This window comes from Limulus polyphemus, unplaced genomic scaffold, assembly GCF_000517525.1.
Source record: "Limulus polyphemus unplaced genomic scaffold, Limulus_polyphemus-2.1.2 Scaffold1163, whole genome shotgun sequence".
Lineage (NCBI taxonomy): Eukaryota > Metazoa > Arthropoda > Merostomata > Xiphosura > Limulidae > Limulus > Limulus polyphemus.
In genome coordinates this window covers 115820-134744 of record NW_013666773.1, presented here as the reverse complement: position 1 = coordinate 134744, position 18925 = coordinate 115820, and the positions used below count along the sequence as shown (strand labels likewise).

The following is an 18925-nucleotide window of genomic DNA, read 5'->3' as shown; positions in this document are numbered from 1 at the left end:
GAGAAGTTTGAGGGACTTTGCTGGCACTGTAACAAACCTGGGCACAAGAGAGTAGCGAGTGTTTAGTCTTTGAGTATACCTTTCCACAAAATAGATCACTGCAATGCTAAACATGAATATCTTCTAGGGAAAAAATAAGTCTTATCTGTAGCTAGACTAGTTGAAAGAATGAACCAAAAAGCTTTAACTAAAATAGAAAAACACACTAAGTGTGCCCACAATGTAGCGAGTGTTTAGTCTTTGAGTATACCTTCCCACAAAATAGATCACTGCAATGCTAAACATGAATATCTTCTAGGGAAAAATAAGTCTTATCTGTAGCTAGACTAGTGGAGAACTGGATATATAGTATGCTTGAATTCAGAATTTGCATTTGCTTTCTTTGTCCAGTGGAGAGTGTCTCTTAGTGACCTCTGTGTTTCGCAGTTTTATTCCCTGCCCCTTCTCCATTGAATCTGGGCTCTTATACCTTTGACAACTAAGACAATAGTGGAAGAACTCACGCACATGTGAGATTACTGAACTCACTGAGTGTTGCCAAGGGCTGGCACAGTCAGGAATCAGGCTGACTTAGCTCCATCTGCCCTGTTCCATATGTGGACACGTAGCTATGTGTATTGCCTCTTTACTTGCATTCGGAATAAACGTGTTCTTACGTCATAATAATGAAGGCCTCTTCCACAAATAATATTAGGCATAGCACGTGTGATACACCTTTTTGTGAATGATCTTGTCTAAGAAAGAGTTGGGTTATGGCCTGATTGATCATTCTAGCCGAACTTGTAGCATACCGAAGGTTCAGCTAACATAGTTTTCAATTCTGACTCATAAATGAATCTTGTGAACATCCTGACAGTGTATTACACCTCCGAGAGGCTTATGGTGAACTGCCTAGCATGTTCGAAACGTACATTGTCACGTGAAATAACTACACGGATGACTGCATTTCTGATGTATCTGTGTAATCAACTTTTGAAATTATACACCCGCCATAGTGACCATGTTGTTCGATTCCAAGACATGGAACATCGCAAGCAAATCACAATGACTAGGAGAGAATCCTGAAAAGCTCACATCAGTAGCAGGACATATGGCAGCATTTTAAATGCATACAATTTTCTATTTGATGTCAGTTGCATTTTAATTATCTTGATTATTCTGTACTTCGTAATTATTTTACATTCTAGTTTCAATTTCAATTTACAAATCCTAAATTTTATTTCTAAGAATGTAACTGAACAGCCTTTCAGTTTTATATATATTCATTTTTATGTTATAATTTTACTTTATTTTATTTGGTGTTGTATGAATATCGGTAACTATTCGTTTTGATTTAATTTTATTTTTGACTTACTTTTAATGGGTGCTGATGCTTATGGGTTACCCTTCTGTTGTCTTTGTTATATCATAGAATCTTGTGTGTCACTTGAATGAAATAAATACAGCACCTTGCAAGCTATAATTAACAACCCCGAGATAAGGAAGGGAAGGATTGTCAAAGCTGAAATAGCTACCGATTTTAGCCTTCCATTAGTTTAGAATACGTCATTATTCTGGAAATGTTTCTTGTACGTGTTCCACATGTAGTTACACTCTCATTAACTGGATGTTTAAAGTTTATATTTACATAAAAATTATATACATTAATAGCAGAACAAATATTTGTACAAACTGGTACAAGTAAAGGGTTTTCTCCCTTATATTTTATGTGGAATAGTCAATGATATGTGCAGATTGGGATTATGGTAGATTACGCTTGGACTCACTGATTGCAAGTATGGTATGGTAGAATTCTTCCTTTGTCCTGTGCAGATGTGTTTGGAAAATTTCTTCTCCAGCCTCAGTAGAAGTTACAATGAAAAATGGTAAACTGGCCAATAGGTAAAATGCACTACACATAACACTTGTAAATAAAGATTTAATTTTTCTTTTGTGTCTCCTGTGGGTTTGTGTTCTATTTATTCTCTGCATTTCTGGAACCTCTGTTCTTGCAGAACTTTTATCTGTTGGATATTAGTATACCTGAATAGTGCTATACTATTAACGACGCCTTGTGTGATAATAGGTCCAAGTACATCAATACCGTTAAAAAATAATTTTGCTCAAAGACCAAAAAATGTAGTTCAAAATTACCACCTCCAAACAGCTACACAGTTGGTATAAATGGAGAATTTTTTGTGAAATATCAGAAAAAAAAAGGCAAAAATATAGAGAGAAAAGATCGACGTTCTGTGGGCAACTCAGACATAGCTACTTTACTAAATTTGTCATACAAATTAGTGTATTCACCAAGTAATAAATAAAATAATGCAAATATTCATCAGTGACTCATAAAATACTAGATTAAGTATGCATATATTACTATTAACACAAAAAATACTAGATTAAGTATGCATATGTTACTAAACACAATAAAAATACAAGATTAAGTATGCATATATTACTAATAACACATAAATAATACTAGATTAAGTATACATATGTTACTAAACACATTAAAAATACTAGATTAAGTATGCATATATTACTATTAACACAAAAAATACTAGATTAAGTATGCATGTTACTAAACACATTAAAAATACTAGATTAAGTATGCACATATTACTATTAACACATAAATAATACTAGAGTAAGTATGCATATATTACTATTAACACAAAAATACTACATTAAGTATACATATATTAATATTAACACAAAAAATACTAGATTAAGTATGCATATATTACTATCAACACATAAAAATACTAGATTAAGTATGCATATATTACTATTACCACAAAAATACTAGATTAAGTATGCATATATTACTAAACACATTAAAAATACTAGATTAAATATGCATATATTACTATTAACACACAAAAAATACTAGACTAAGTATGCATATATTACTATTAACACAAAAAATACTAGATTAAATATGCATATATTACTAAACACATTAAAAATACTAATTAAATATGCATATATTACTATTAACACACAAAAAATACTAGATTAAGTATGCATATATTACTATTAACACATAAAAAATACTAGACTAAGTATGCATATATTACTATTAACACAAAAATACTAGATTAAGTATGCATATATTACTAAACACATTAAAAATACTAGATTAAGTATGCATATATTACTAGTAACACATTAAAAATACTAGATTAAGTATGCGTATATTACTATTAACATATTAAAACAAAATAATTAAAAAAAAACAGATTAAATATGTGTGGTACAAGAGTCCCTTTATAACTTCAGGCTGGTGAGAGCCTAGTAAATCCCATTATGTTGCTCAAAACTTTGGTGTACTCTTTCTACTCAAAGGACTTTTGTTTTTTATATGACATGAAATTAAAACATAATGCCTATGCCAAAGAATGATGTTTTGATATGTCTTTAAACTAACCCATCTGACAATCATATAACGCTATTTTCTTGAGTTATTGTGTATTGTGGCTCATATAAAAAAAGTAATGGGTACTATCTGCCTTCATAGGCATCAGATGCTCTCTTATTGTGTATGTACATGGAATGACCAAGATAGGCCATTTTTCTCAACATTAGAAGCTTTGTTAAAACTTTAAAATACATTTTCTTATCAATTGTCAGTCACAATGTCATATTTAATTTAAATACAGATTTTAGACTTTATTGGCTACACACAATAACCAATGTGAACACTAATAACGAAAAAGTCAAAGTTTCAGCTATAGAAATTTTTGGTTTCTTCAAAATTCCAACTGAATACTAAGCCTAATGTTAGTAATAACTTAATTTCACATTTCCTATGTTTTGTGTTAGGCCCTAGGTAAGAAAATTTCCTGAACCCAAATTGTTTATCATCTTTGTTGTGTTCATTGTATGAACTTAAAAACAAAATAATTCAAAGTCAAATAAAATCCAAAACTGTTTATTTACAACAAAACGTGAAAGCTTATAAGGAAATATTGTACACAAGCTTTGTGGATTCTATCCTGAAATTTCAACGTGACCAGTTGGACTCCTCACTTTTAACAAAACATAACATAAAAAAAAAAAAAGAGTCATTCACAATGTAATTGACACAAATCATCTGTATGAAGCAAGTACACAATGTTTCAGAACATATCCTGGCTTTAAAAAAAATAGCTAAAGTGAATTTACCCCACAAACATTTTAAAATTAATCTTAAAAAAAACAACAAAAAACAATCAAACCAAGGGCATAATTTGGCCCCTAAAATACACCACTCAGGATATGAACATTTTCCTTCTTGCTCAATGCCTATTGATTGTTATGAGCATTAATTTTAAGAGATTCTAAGGTTTTTACGACATCATTTTACTAAAACTTTAGGAAAAAGACAACACAACAAGACTGAAAGACCAATGGCATTCCTTTCTCTGGAGTCTTTCTGAAAATCTGAAGTAACATGTTCTGCTTCTCACACTTCTACTACTTGAGAAAGTTCAATTTGCTGATTCTGCTGCCTTAAGAAACACCTTTGATTCCTCAACTCCCCAGTGTCAAAATACAATGGAGAGATTCAGATATGATGACAAAGTCTTCTGGAATCATGGTGGGTAGAGAGAAGAATATACATGAGGCATTTGAAAGACCAATGGCTATCCTTTCAGTTAATATGATATGAAGTTCATGCACAGCTATATGGTGTAAGGGTTATTTGACTTCCACATCAAAGTCTAAGACTAAAAGTTTTGTTTCTTCAGTGCCATTACGACTACCTACAGCACACACTAGTCTGGTAGGGGAGGCCCTAATCCTCCACACCACCCCTCCACTGCCTCCACTGTCTAATGACACAAGGTTACGAATAAAATCTCCAGTCTTGAGGTCCCACAATTTTACAGTTCCATCATCAGATGATGTAATCACAAACTTGCTGTTAAACTGAAGACATGTTACCGCACTTTGGTGTTTATTGTCACCTGATTAATAAAGATATCAAAAATATGTTAAGTCACTAAGGAAAAAATAGTATTATTTCCAAAAAAAACATCAGCTCGGTGATAGAAACAAAAGACATATTACTTTTCAAACTGCAATCATCAAACTAACAATTATGTTTACATAAAGCAGTGTCAGGTGGACCTAGTTTTACAAAACATATTGTATATATTTATAACAAATTTCAATACAAATTAGATTCCTATTTACAGACCAGTCATGGCAGATATTGAATAGTACTAGTTATGCCAGGTTCTAAAGAATACCTTTAATTTACTTAAAGTTTTACTTATTTCAATACTTAGATCTACAGTGTTTGGAATCCTGACAACTAGACATCATTCTAGTAGTGTTAACAGTCATAATTCTAAGGTAATCATAATACAATGAAATATTTTGCATTAACACCCAATGTTTATTACAAAAGAAAATTCTTGCCTTTAATAACAATATTCCTTGAACAGCAGAGATAGAAACAAGAAGTGTCTCAAACTTTCTTTTTTGTGTAATTAATTTCAGTAAAAGCAACAATTACTTTAATCAATGTAAAACAAATATATACATATTTCTACTTCAAACATTTTCAATATTTCTTAAATTTGCAAATATCAGTTGGATGTGAAATAATATTGTTAATTTTGTTTTCATCAAAAAGTTACTTTACTGATGTCAAGCAAGGTTATCTTCCTAACAACATTAATAACAATCAGCAACATAAAAACTTTAAATATGAAAAAGGAAAGAGAAACATGGTTAATATACCAGCCAAACAACTTTTAATAGCTCCTATTAAGGCAGGAAGATGTTATTACTTTAAACTATAAAGGTAAACAGGCCACTTTCTGGTGTGAGTAGAAATAACAGGAGGTTATTTTTTTATTTCTTAATTTGCTAGCTGTGCAAATTGAATGTATTTTTTTTCTACAAAACAGTTTTTCAAAACTTGACAAACAAGTTATTTCAATTCTATTGTCATACATAGTTCATATAAAATTTTCAGTATATATTTCAGTATAACATTCAAATGTTAAAATACATCATTTCATACATTTTATTTTCTTTGCTGACAAATATTTGAAAAGCCAATGAGTTACCATAGTAATTGTTTTCCTATACTACAGATGTTTGCTCACCTGCTAATGTATGTAGACATTTCCCTGTAATAATGTCCCACACCTTGACAGTAGAATCAGCATTTCCTGAGACTAGGATGTTGTTTCTGAGCTCCATGCCAGATGTAAGTGACTGATGCCCTTTCAGAAGATGTTTACAGGCACCCGTTTCTACATCCCACACCCGAATGTGGGTGTCCAAGGAACCACTGACAACATGAAGGCCATCAAACTGGAAAAAAAAAAAATATGTGTATGTACATATATAAACTCTCACACATACACACACTTGTAATGGCTGTTCAGTTGTAGAAATTTAATTTTGAGTCATGTATCATTTAATACTGATATCATTGAGCTTTTATATGTACAAATGGGAACATATCAAAGTGAGATATTTTCATCTGATAATCTATCCTTACATCTATATATATTGCCAAATCACTATTAATTTCAGCTGTCTGCAAAGATTACACAGATGTTGTAGTGTATATTCATAATGCAATATAATGTTTAATGCAAAATAAACAGAAATTGTTAAGTATTTTTATACATCCAAAGCTGTTAATAAAAATTACAAAAAGTTATATTGTGTCAATAGCATTGAAACTGATCACAAGTAGCTTGCAACAATTTTTTTCATTCATCCAAGAGGATTTCCCAGTAAAGGTAAGCTGAAGTTTTCAGAATGTAGTTAAAACCTTGTAATGTAAAAATAGAAAATGGGTATTATTTATCCACGTGTGCACACACATGCGCATCTTTTTAATGAGGTAAACTAGCAAAAAACCACAGAGGAAAAAGGTGTGACTACCTAACTCCAAGGGGAAAGAACCTAGACACCTGAAATTATGGACCCATACCGAGGGTGTGCACATGGGTATTACTTATCTTATTCACATGCATGCACATCCTTATAATGAAGCAAGCTAACAAAAAACCACACATATAAGAAGTAGTTTCTTATATTATAAATAGATAGCACATACAACCACTCACGTGTGCACTTGCGTGTTTGTGTGACCACTATAGTTTCAAGAGGAAAGAACCTAGAAACCTAAAATTTTGCACCCATACTAAGTAGACCATGAGGGTGTGCACCTGGGTATTATTACTTATCCATGCACACGTGCATCTTTTTATGAGGCAAGCTAGTGAAAAACCACATAGAAAATAAATGGTCCTTTATATTGCAAATAGAAATCACAGACACTCATGTGCATGTGTGCATGCATGCGTATCTTACGAATGAGGCTAGCTAGCAAAAAGCCATAAAGAAAAGAAGTGGTTCTTTATATAACAACTTCTAATATATAGTAAAGCCAGAGCATTTTGGTAACAATGCATTCTAACAATGGCTTCATTTCATGTTGCTTAGCAAAAAAAATATATAGGTTATACTTTTAAGCTAAAACGGGTTCACAATACACACACTGACATAGTCATCTACAATATATCAACCTAATAACCCAAGCAAAGCTGGGTACTTATGCTAGTTAATAGAATAAGTTTCTATGATTAGTAATTAAAAATAAAAAAGTAATATCCTGTCTTAACTGCGTGGATCTTGGGAGCAAACAACTGGCACTTGGAATGTACTGATCCACTTCAAGTTTCTTTGCACTAGTTTCATTAACTTTATACTGATTACAATGTTTGGAATAATTTTTAGATTCATTAAGACTATTCTATATTTATTAATAGCTTCTGGTCAGAGCAAGGTACAAACAATTAACCTAACAAATAATAACTAATTTTATATGCTAGTCTAATTACAAGTAAGCCTAACCATATAACAAACACCTGTAATGATTAGAATGCACTGATTCATCTATTGGGTATACTTGTTCTTATTCTTTTTATCAGTATATGTTTTTGTGAGTTTTGTAAATAATGACTTATTTTTTATACTTAGTAACATTAAATCTTATTGGTTATAATAATTTTGTCAATTAATTGTTATACCTATGAAGCCTATTTTGCACTGGTTACTGAGTAATGGATTCAGAACTAACCTAAACCTCCTAAGATGGTTGAACTTTGCGAGATATTATTAACACATCTTAATCATTAAAAGTTTCTAGTCAGTTGGTTACATATCAGAGATCAAATTTAATGGTTGTTAGAAGTTGACAATTCCATTGGAGAGGTTAAAATATTATCAATGTCTTTCTGCTCAGAAGAGGTGTTTTCAGTATTGAGATAAAAGAAATACATGGACTTTTTTTGGTGCACATAAAGTTGAGCTTGTTTTGGCACAAAATAACTGTTACAGTGGCAAATCTCTTCATGTTATGGTAGCGACTAATGAAAGCTTAGAGCTAATCTCTTATCCTGTGAGAATTGTATAGTGGGAATGGGTGCAACATGGATGAAAATGTACACAAACACAATTGTTTTTTGCAGGCTTTTTAAGATGTAAACAAAGACTTGTTCACTATGTACAGTAATCATAATGTACCCATATTATTGTATTGCTTACCATAGTACAGAAATAAGTTCTCTGAAGACTAGGTTCTGTACACAACATTCAGCAAGTTATTGCATTATTTTCACTATTTTGTATTTCTGAGGGATTCAGGTAGTGATCCCACTACTGCATCCTACCATTTCACCTGAGCTTGCTTGTATATGGCAATTTTTCAAATTGTAAAAACAAAATAGATTTGTATCAATGTTTTTCATAGTATGTTGATGAGCATTTTATGGTATTTCCAAAGTGTAGGCCCAAGTTGTTTGATGAGGCACTAGTGAATACACAATGTTGTGTCAAGGATGTCACAGTGAAATTGCTAGAAGGCACTGCAATATAAACTTGAGTTTCTCTGTTTTTGTTCTTATCTGATATTGTCACTAGGTGACTGTCTCAGCAAACCCTGTCAAACTTTGGAATAAGTTTAGGAAGAAAAGCTTTTACTTAAGAAAGGACAATCTTTATTTTTATACAGGGCAACTAAAGTCTGGTTAATGGTTATCCTTTGGGCAACTATTTAAAATGTCTTAAATTTGTTCACTGTACATGAATGGCTTTTTAGTTTGTAACTTACATTTTATGGTTCCAATCTATTTATTAAGCCTATTTTTGATCAAACTTTGATATTATGAACATATTCAGTAAATGATCAAAGTATATTTCAGTGAATTAAGTTAAAAAAAAAGGTTATTATTGTAAATTAATAAAACGTTTTCCAACTTCAATAATATAAGACATTATGAGTTTTGCAGGATCAAGTACTGTGTATTAATAATATAGTCTATTTTACTCAATTTCATAATAGTATTTTTACAACCGACAAAAACAAGTGAACATTAATATGTAAAATAATTATGAATGAAATTTCACTACAAAATTACATAGAGTTTACTTGCATATTTACAGCTGCATACACAAACATTAATTTTACAACATTTTAAAATCTATTAGGTCAAGTATCCATCTTGAAATTAATTTTGATACAATCTTATCTACTCAATACTTTCAAATTCATACTACCTGTAAGGAGTAAACTCTGTTTGAGTGTCCTTGCAGAGTGTGGAGACATTCTTCACGTTCAGGATTCCACACCTTCACTAGATAGTCGTATGCTCCACTAACTACAAGCTTCCCGTTATATTGTACACAACGGACGGCAGCACAATGGCCCACTAGCACATGGAGACATTCCCCGGAATCAATGTCCCAAACTCGCAAGGTTGCATCTCGTGAACCACTTACAACCCTTCATTGACAAAGAAGAGATGTTTTTTTTTATAGTGACAGTTTTAAACACCAAAGAGTTTTATAACTTACTAACTTATTAATTAGTTGTTCTCCACTGACTATCAATGAGTTGCAATTTCTTCAAAAACAATAACAATAAAAAAATTCATATTTTTCTTCAATTGTCAACTGCTTTTTGAAAAATTAAGTACATCTTAATTGAAACATAGCCATAAAGAGATTGCATAATCCCTTGACCATTAGTTGTTTGTTTTGCACAAGTTTATTTTGTGTATTATAATAAAGTCAGAAAATGGCTTGAATGAGTAATGAAGAAAACACATCTAACCGTCTTCCATCGAGCTTGGCCAATATGACTGAGTTCGTAACCCAAAAGTAACCACAAGTTTATTTTGTGGATTATAATAGAGTCAGAAAATGGCTTGAATGAGTAATGAAGAAAACTTTATCATACATCTAACCGTCTTCCATCGAGCTTGGCCAATATGACTGAGTTCGTAACCCAAAAGTAACCATAAATTTCCATTACTATAACTTTCAATATGTTTTATGTATCATCACCAAATCTGGCAAGCTTTCAGTTAAGATTACAAGTATTTTGTATACAAAAAATTATATTTTTAATTATGTATTTTTAATAAAACTTCGTCCTGAATATATTAAGTCAGAGTGTTGACTGCTCCAAGTACAAAGTGATTTTCATGTTAAGATTCAAAATACTTTTCTTCACCTCAAAACTGTCAAATTTTATTTGATATATCTCTAAAAACCTCTTAAATAAATATCAAACTTTTGAAGAAAAGTATATTCAATCTTAACATGAAAATCACTTTGCACATGGACTAGTCAATACAAGTACTCAATATATTCATGGAAATATCTTTTTTTTTAGTTTATCAAAAATACTTCACTAAAAAATATGATTTTTGTATGTGAAAGACTTATAATATTTATTGAACATTTGCCAAATTTTGTGAAGATATACCTACTATATTAAAAGTTAGTAGTATCAAACGAGTACAGAGAGGTCACATAGTTGGTCAAATCGACTGAGCCCATGTTGAGAGTTAATTATTAGAATTCTAGTTATTGCATGGAAAGTAAATGTCTACAAACTTACAAGATATTTATTGCTATATCTCTTTTGAACCTCTTTGGTTGGGGAGGGATAAAAAAATGAATGACTTAGCATTGCAGAAATTTTCTAGGTTTTAATTTATTGTGTATTTTTTTGTCCTCATATAAAAGAGTATGTAAATGATTTGCATCTACTTTACAACAAGTATCTTAAATATTACCTGTTTTAATGGAAACTATTTTGGTTAACATTTAAGTTAATTTTAAAAATACACAACCTTCATTACAAAAAGTGTGAATGTAATTTGAACAAATTTAGTAAAAAACAATTTTAACCCTTATATAAGTGTTCTTGAGCTGAGTTGAATGAACTGAAAAAAAGTCTAGAAACCAAGATTTATTATTTAAAAAGAAATAATTATATGACCACCACAGAACTAACTTTTTACCTGAGGTAGCCATCTTGAATTTTAGATACTACCATTAATAGTAATTAAAAGAAAAAAAAGAAGAGTCTGAGCCTTGTATTTCCTATCATTGACTTTTGTCATATCTTGACCCCTCATGCACAACCACATACATCAGCTTATAACTTATGTAAATTAAGTAACAATTTGTCAGAAGATAACACAATATACAAGGCTAGAAAACAAAGTCTATAACCTAATCATGTTTGTCAATAGAGAAGGCAATAAACAGATTTGGTCCTTTAGTAATGGTAAGCTCTGATCTAACTGGAGCTTTCGAATTCGATGACGAGGAACCCACTTTGAGACTAATAATGGCTGGAGACGGCTTTAATGGGTAATGAAGAAAAACTTTAATATAAGTTTAACATAACAGCAAATGTACAACGTTTCGACAAGGTGGAGCTTTGTGGGGCCTTAACTCTTACATATGTACCTGTGACCTACGACCATCCCCTAAAGGGTTCAAAAGCAGCTGCATTAACTCAGATAACTAAAAGAGGGAGACAAAAGAAAACGGATCAGGTGAAATTCGTAGTTCAATAGGTCATTCACAAGTGAAAAGAAAGTTCGCTACAGCTTAGTAAGCATGTGGTAAACCACAAGTTGAATAAAGACTGCAACGTCCTCAAGTTACCATAATTTGAGAATTTAAGAAAATATTCAATGCTTTTGAAACAAATGCCAATGTAAAACAAAAACCACAGTGTTTTGTTAATGAACACAAATCTAATCAAATTGAGCATAGATGAGAAATTTGAACAAGTCTGTTCAATGTAATGCAGATGAAAAAGAATGAAGTTATCACAAGAGCAAGTGATAGAGGGTGTTACTGCACATGAAGATTGTGTCATCTTTCTACTGGTAGAGGGCTATTGTCGCATGATGATGTCATCATGCACCAGTGCAGTTCACGTTAAACGTATGAATTTAGGTGGGAATTATCTCAAGGCTAATGGCATGCAAGTCTCATAGACATACATGCAAAGGAAATATCATTTCTGTGTTAAGAGTGAGTTATCATCTTAAAATTTCATTTTTATAATTACATCTAAAAGACCTTAAACTCTATTCACAGTCAAGAATAGGTTATTAGAAATTGGTTCCACAGTCATCTTTTGTTTAAAGATTTCTAATAGTTAAATTTCTATTGTTATTTACACAATACCCTTTTCTAGTGTTTTCAACATAACGTGCGAATAGGAGATGCCACATTGTTATTACTCCTGCTACACGATGGGTTTGGCTCAGGCTTGATAACATGAATAAAGACAACAAACAAGTGTTTTAATTATATATACTGTGACTTTGTTTTATTGAATTTTCACAAAGCTTCTTGAGTTACCTTCATTCTTTTCAGTGAAATAATTGAAAACATGACAGTATTAAAATAATTCCAACTAACATGCATTATTCTCAAAGGCCAGCTTCATTGTTTAATAAATTTTATATATCTTTTGCTATAAGTATTAAATCATCAGTAGGACTAACTAGATAACAGGATAAATGTTGTATATCTGATACCTGTATTCCTTAAACAAAAACATACTTGTTCTGATGAAGATGCATGCAGCGTACAGTTGACGTGTGTCCATACAGTGTATGAGTGCAGGTTCCGGTGTCTGCATTCCAGACCTTTAATGTTCGATCAGTAGATCCACTGATGATGATGTTTCCCGACATCTGTGATGACCAGACTCCTCCAGTATGTCCCATTAATGTCCTCATACACTGGTGGGTAACAACAAGGAAAAATTAAAACAATACCAGAGGTTTAGCAGTTGTTTATAATACCCTCTTTATAGAGAGGTGGTCAATTTTATGCCTTCTGCATGCATCAGAAGAAAAAAAAAAGATTACCAATTATTTGCTTGTATTCAATCATATTACAAACTTAAAATTTCACGGGTGAAATATAACTAAACATTTATCAGGTTAGTCACTGAAAAATTTACTAATCAATGGATCCATTTTATTCTGTATATGTGTACAATACACAATGAAGTATTAAAATAATATTCAAAGGAAGACTCATCACACTTTTAACAAACAAAACATGAACTGCACTAAAATGTAGCCTCAAATTATTTTCTTGACAGACATACAAATATTTCAAGTGATGATATATAGTCCAAAAAATTAACGTTTCAACAAAACAGTTAAGTAAAGCCAAGTTCACCAATAATGTACTTCATAAATTTTAGAGAACCAAACCATAAAATTAGCCATTGCAAAACTATTTTGAAAATTATAATATATATGTGATCAACAATTCTATGTTATTTAATGTTTTTGTGGCATTTTCACAACTTGTGTAAAACCTAATAAACCCACATACACAAAGCCATTTCTTAAATATATTAAGCACACAACAATATGCCATGTCTCGTATGTTTGTTTTGCTTGAGTAGATAAAAGGTATTTCTCCTGCTTATGATTTAGAAAAACTAAAAAAACTTCTTTCACACTGTTTTAACCCAAGCAGTTCAACATATATTTGTATTCATTTGTATTGAACAGAAAAATACTTTTTTAAGATACCAAAATTATGAAACAGCATATAAACATGATTAATAAAACGAAAGCATTTGCCATGCTCTATTTGGTTTTTCAATAGCTAGTAAAAAACATATAATGAGAAAAATGAATAATGGTTTGATTTACCACATTCATATTTTCAAGATTAGGACCTGAGGCACTTAATTAATGATTAAGATCACCAGGTGGGGCTAGCACATCAATGACTTTCTTGTATCAGTTGCATGAAAGGATTTGAATACTTTTATTGCCTGTTAAGAAGCCAAATGGGATTGGCTTAGTGGCCATAGTTCAAAATGTTCAAAGAAGGTGTTAATCAGGTAGTCAGATTAATTTTCTGCCAATTAAAGAAGGTATATTAAGTTTAGTAACTATGCTTACAACCAAGAAAAGTCAAAGGCTGTAACTCTTCTTCAGAACAATAGTGGTTGATATTATCCAATCATAATTGTGTTTTATTTATTAGCAGCTTCATTACTATTGAAGTTATTTGCTGATAATATCTGTTAATACAAAATGTCAATAATAGCAGAATGTTTCACTTTTTTATAAACCAAACATTTTAGAACCATTACCAGCTCCAAGAATTTTCATAACTTGATCTTGTGTATGTAAAAAGTAAAATATATTTTAGAAGATCTTATGTGAATACATTTATTTCCAAATTTCTGAGTATTACATCTTGGCACCTGTGTATAATGTTAAAATAATAAATAACACACAACGTTAAAATAGGTATAAAATTAAAAATATCTTAATAAATGCCAATCTATGATCACTAAAAAGTTGACTACACGTTTTGACATTGCAACATCGAAAAATGTAGTCAACTTTTAAGTGGTCATAGACTGCCCTTAATGAAAATGTTTTTAATTGTGTACCTATTTTAATACTGTGTTATTATTTTCCCCAATTTCTTTTCTCAAAACATAGGAGTTAATAAATTAATGCACAGAGATTCACATGTTTGAATAACAAAAATTACAAGTAAATTGTAGAGTCATCAGATATTACATAATATTACCTGTAATTACAGTATCTGAAGTAGTTCAGAATGTTTTCACTCTACCCTTATTACTTATTAGATATTTTAAATGACATTTTCTTCTACTTTTTGTAAAGTAAAGATGTGATATTCAGATTGAAGTATTTATAACTATTGATAATTAATAATTATAACTTTTGATAATTAGTAGAATAAATATCTAACATATTCAAGTTGTTTTTCCTAAGTTCACAGATTGTTATGCTAATGATTGCTTATAGTTGTCTGGCAATGGAATGCAAGATATGGGTATTGTTCTATCTGTAGATGTGACGCACATAACCTGAAGCTAAGGTAGTTTACAGTATGGTGATACTGTGTTAGAAATTTCCTTAATACATTTCATCTAAACTCCAGGGCAATTACAGTCTAAGTCAATCTTTTCGATTACCACCCAGATATTCAACATCGCTAGTAAAAAACCTGTCAATAATTTATAGGATTCCACTAAGTAGTATTTTCAGAAAATATGTAATAATGTGGAATCACTGGCATATAACTTTAGCCTCCCTACTGCTCCTGTTAGTTAGTTGCCTTGAAGGTCAACTCCTCCCATATTTACTAATTAGGACACAGAAGAACACTATATGGGAAACACAAACCTACAATATTTGCTAACATACAAAGAAAGCCTTAATTATATCAGATTGCATAGAGGCCCTTCTTATTTCAGATTCGATAGTAGAATTTTTTCAAAACTTTTATTTTCATTCAATATTATGCATTTTATGTATACATACACAATTCTATACATACATGTTTGTCTCACATCATGGAATAAAATTTGTGACTCAAACACAGTAAAATAATGAGTTCTACAAACGTTTGTAATTATAGCAATCATTCTTCCCAGTTTCAGTTATTCATCTTTCCAAATGTTCAGAGATGTAAGATAAAGATAAATTTTGTCATTAGTTAAAATTGTATGCTAACTAATTTGGAACATTAATATGTTTTTGACAGATACAACTGAAGACAAAAGCATGATATTACTCATATATTATCCCTCAGTGAATCAGTGCAAAGCTTGTGGACTTACAATGCTAGGAACAGGACCCCGATACCTGTGGTGGTCAGAGCGCAAATAGTTATATTGTATAGCTTTGCTCTCAAAACAAGTAGTCATATACCTTTTTTAATTTAATTGTGGTGGGTTGGTGAACATTACAAAGTTCTTTCGAGACCAGAACAATGTGTGTGTTTTTTTTTATAGCAAAGCATTATCGATCTATCGGCTGTGTCCACTAAGGGGAATCAAACTCCTGATTTTAGCACAGGGACAACCATGTATATATTTTTATGTTAGGAATCAAATTCAAAATAAAACTAGTATAAATGTAGACATGTAATGATCCAACAATGTGATTACACATTTGGGCTTCTTTGTTCCTACGTTATGACAATTAAATAACCTGACTTTGCCAAAGCATTCTTTATTTGTCTTTAGTGCAATTCCCAATAAACTGACACCTAACTACTACCACTTCAATATGTGGAAACTGTCACAAATCCTGCATTGGAAAAAGAAACTGCAAAGAAAAATTTCTACTATTGAGAAATCTGTTCCATGAACACCAACTAACTACAGTTTGGTCAACCAAACCTTCTTAGTGGGGTATAGATGATCTTCACTTGCCTTGTATTTATTAGTGAAGCTAGTCACTGTTGCTATGTGATTGCCAAAAACAGATGCAAGATTTTCCAAGAAGAAAGAAAAAAAAACTTCTCAGATTGTATTTCAAGAAAAAATAGAAGAAAAATCCTCTTTTGATTTGTGAGTATTGGAATAATAATAAATTGGTAAACAATGATCTATGAGCATAATAAAGTGAATGATTTTGGGGAGAACAGAATGTTCTGCTGAAACATGAATTATGTACCCCCCCAAAAAAAATCACTTAATTATGTTTTTAAGTCATTGTTTCTGAATTTATTATCATATTAGCATAATGTGGTTTCTTACTTGAATATTAGAATAAACCTACAGTACTGTAATAGATTTTGTTACTAAGTTCCAAAAAGAATTATAATTTTCTGAGATACAATAAATTCTACACTTCTGATTATACACGTATAATATCTGTATTTTTTATGGACAATAGATCTACAATTACAGGATTTTCAGATGAGCTACAAACACCTGCAGAAGTTTCTTATAATACCTATCTTCTTGATATTCAAAGCTGTCCAAGTGATAATGATGTACCATTGAAGTTGTGTCCTATCCATGAAATCCTGCTAATGATATAGGACTAAGCAGTTTGAAGGGCAATGAATTGTTGATAGCTGCCATTACATTATGGAAATCAGACACCTACTTACATAACAATTGTTACAGTAAAATGATATATTTGATCTTTTAATTTTTGATTGGAATTTGTAATATTAAAGTATTCACAATCTTTTGCCTACAGATAGAGTTGAAATAAGGGTATTGACAGCGAGTTTGGGTATTTAAGATAAGAATGAACAGGGTTATCAAGCATCCTACATTTCAAATGTGACCTTTGCCATATAGTGAAGCAGATAAATACAGATCAATCAACCTAATGTTGAGCAAGTAAGAGAAGTTCTCTTAGATATCAACGATACTGTAGTAAATATAATAAAAATTATAAAATAAACTTTTCTCATAATTTACTTTTATAAAAAATTGCCCATTAAGCTATAACATCTCTTTCCAGCTTGTAATTTGTTTAAGGTTTTAATAACTTACAGCTCGACATTAACTTTTCAACTCACTTGTCCATTCAAGTAAGGGGTGTAAAATTTCACTTGCCTGGAACTAATATTCAATTGCCCATTAAGCTATTTGCACAACTCTATAAATGCTCTTTTCCATTTTTCTCACTTCTGGTTTGCATTTCCTATTAAGAGTTTCTTCAAGAGGTAAAAATTTAGCCTGACACCTGGGACTACCAAATTATGAGCTTGGACAACGGGTAAATTGCCTACATACTAGCCCAAGTTTAGTGCAATTCAGCTTGCATGGAATATATGCATGTTTATAAAAGCTGACTCTGTATTAAGTCATTATATAAATTTACATAATGATAACTGTTTTTTCTTTCACCTCATTAAACATTTACAGTCACTGAAATTTCTGTAAGATTAATAGCCCATTTATCAATAACTGGCACAAATTAATTACCAACTTGTAAATTAAGATGTCTAATTATTTAATTTTGTACTTATAACATGCTATAACATGAGTGATTATTTACTACTTAGATTTTAATATTTATTTTTTAATGCAAAACTTTATTGATAAGAGAAAAACAGTTGTAGTTGGGTGAAATTACTTATAACTCCATGATTTTTTAACTAGATATGGTGAAAAAGAGCAAGGTGTTCCACATTTCACAATGGCATAGGATTTGTTAGATTTCATCATACATGTTGAACATAAAACCTGCTCAGATTTTTTTTTTATCACATGTGTTGTGGCAGATTGTTTTATTTTTGTAATGTTGTGGAAGAAGTACTACAATGAATACAAATGTGTATATTGCACTGTATAATAATTCAGTTATTATAGCAAAAATATAGTTGGATCCTTAGAGTTTCAGTTTGGGACAATTTCTCATTTCTACTAGCCTGTTTGCACACCTCTGTTGCTTATTGTGATTCTACTTTTGAAAATTTACTAAAACAACTTTTGAGAGGGATTAACTCTCTCAACATGGGCTCGGTCAATTTGACCAATCATGTGACCTCTTTGTACTCGTTTAAAGTCCTTATAAATTTAATACTTCTAATTTTCAATATAGTGTGTATATATTCACAAAATTTGCCAGTCTTTCAGTTCATATTATAAGTGTTTTACATACAAAAAATCATATTTTTAGTGAAGTATTCTTAACAAAATAAAATAAAGATTTGTCCACGAATATATTGAGTATTTGTTTTGAATGGTTCGTGTGCAAAGTAATTTTCATGTTAAAATTAAAAATACTTTTCCTCATCTTAAAAAATATCAAATTTCCTTTGTGTAATCCCTAAAACCTCC

At 31.0% G+C, this 18925-nt stretch overlaps 1 protein-coding gene across 2 annotated transcripts in view; it reads right to left on the bottom strand.

Moving 5' to 3' along the window:
• Positions 1 to 3903: 3903 nt before the first annotated feature.
• Positions 3904 to 18925, bottom strand: part of LOC106462425 (F-box/WD repeat-containing protein 7-like) — a 103846-nt gene continuing 88824 nt past the window's right edge. For both annotated transcript variants that reach the window (XM_022389696.1, XM_013922351.2), the window contains 4 exons: positions 12883 to 13064; positions 9562 to 9787; positions 6090 to 6300; positions 3904 to 4937 (listed from right to left, as the gene is read on the bottom strand). In XM_022389696.1, coding sequence (XP_022245404.1) covers positions 4669 to 4937; positions 6090 to 6300; positions 9562 to 9787; positions 12883 to 13064 — 888 coding nt within the window. In that variant the 3' untranslated portion in view covers positions 3904 to 4668. The remainder of the gene's footprint in view (positions 4938 to 6089; positions 6301 to 9561; positions 9788 to 12882; positions 13065 to 18925) is intronic.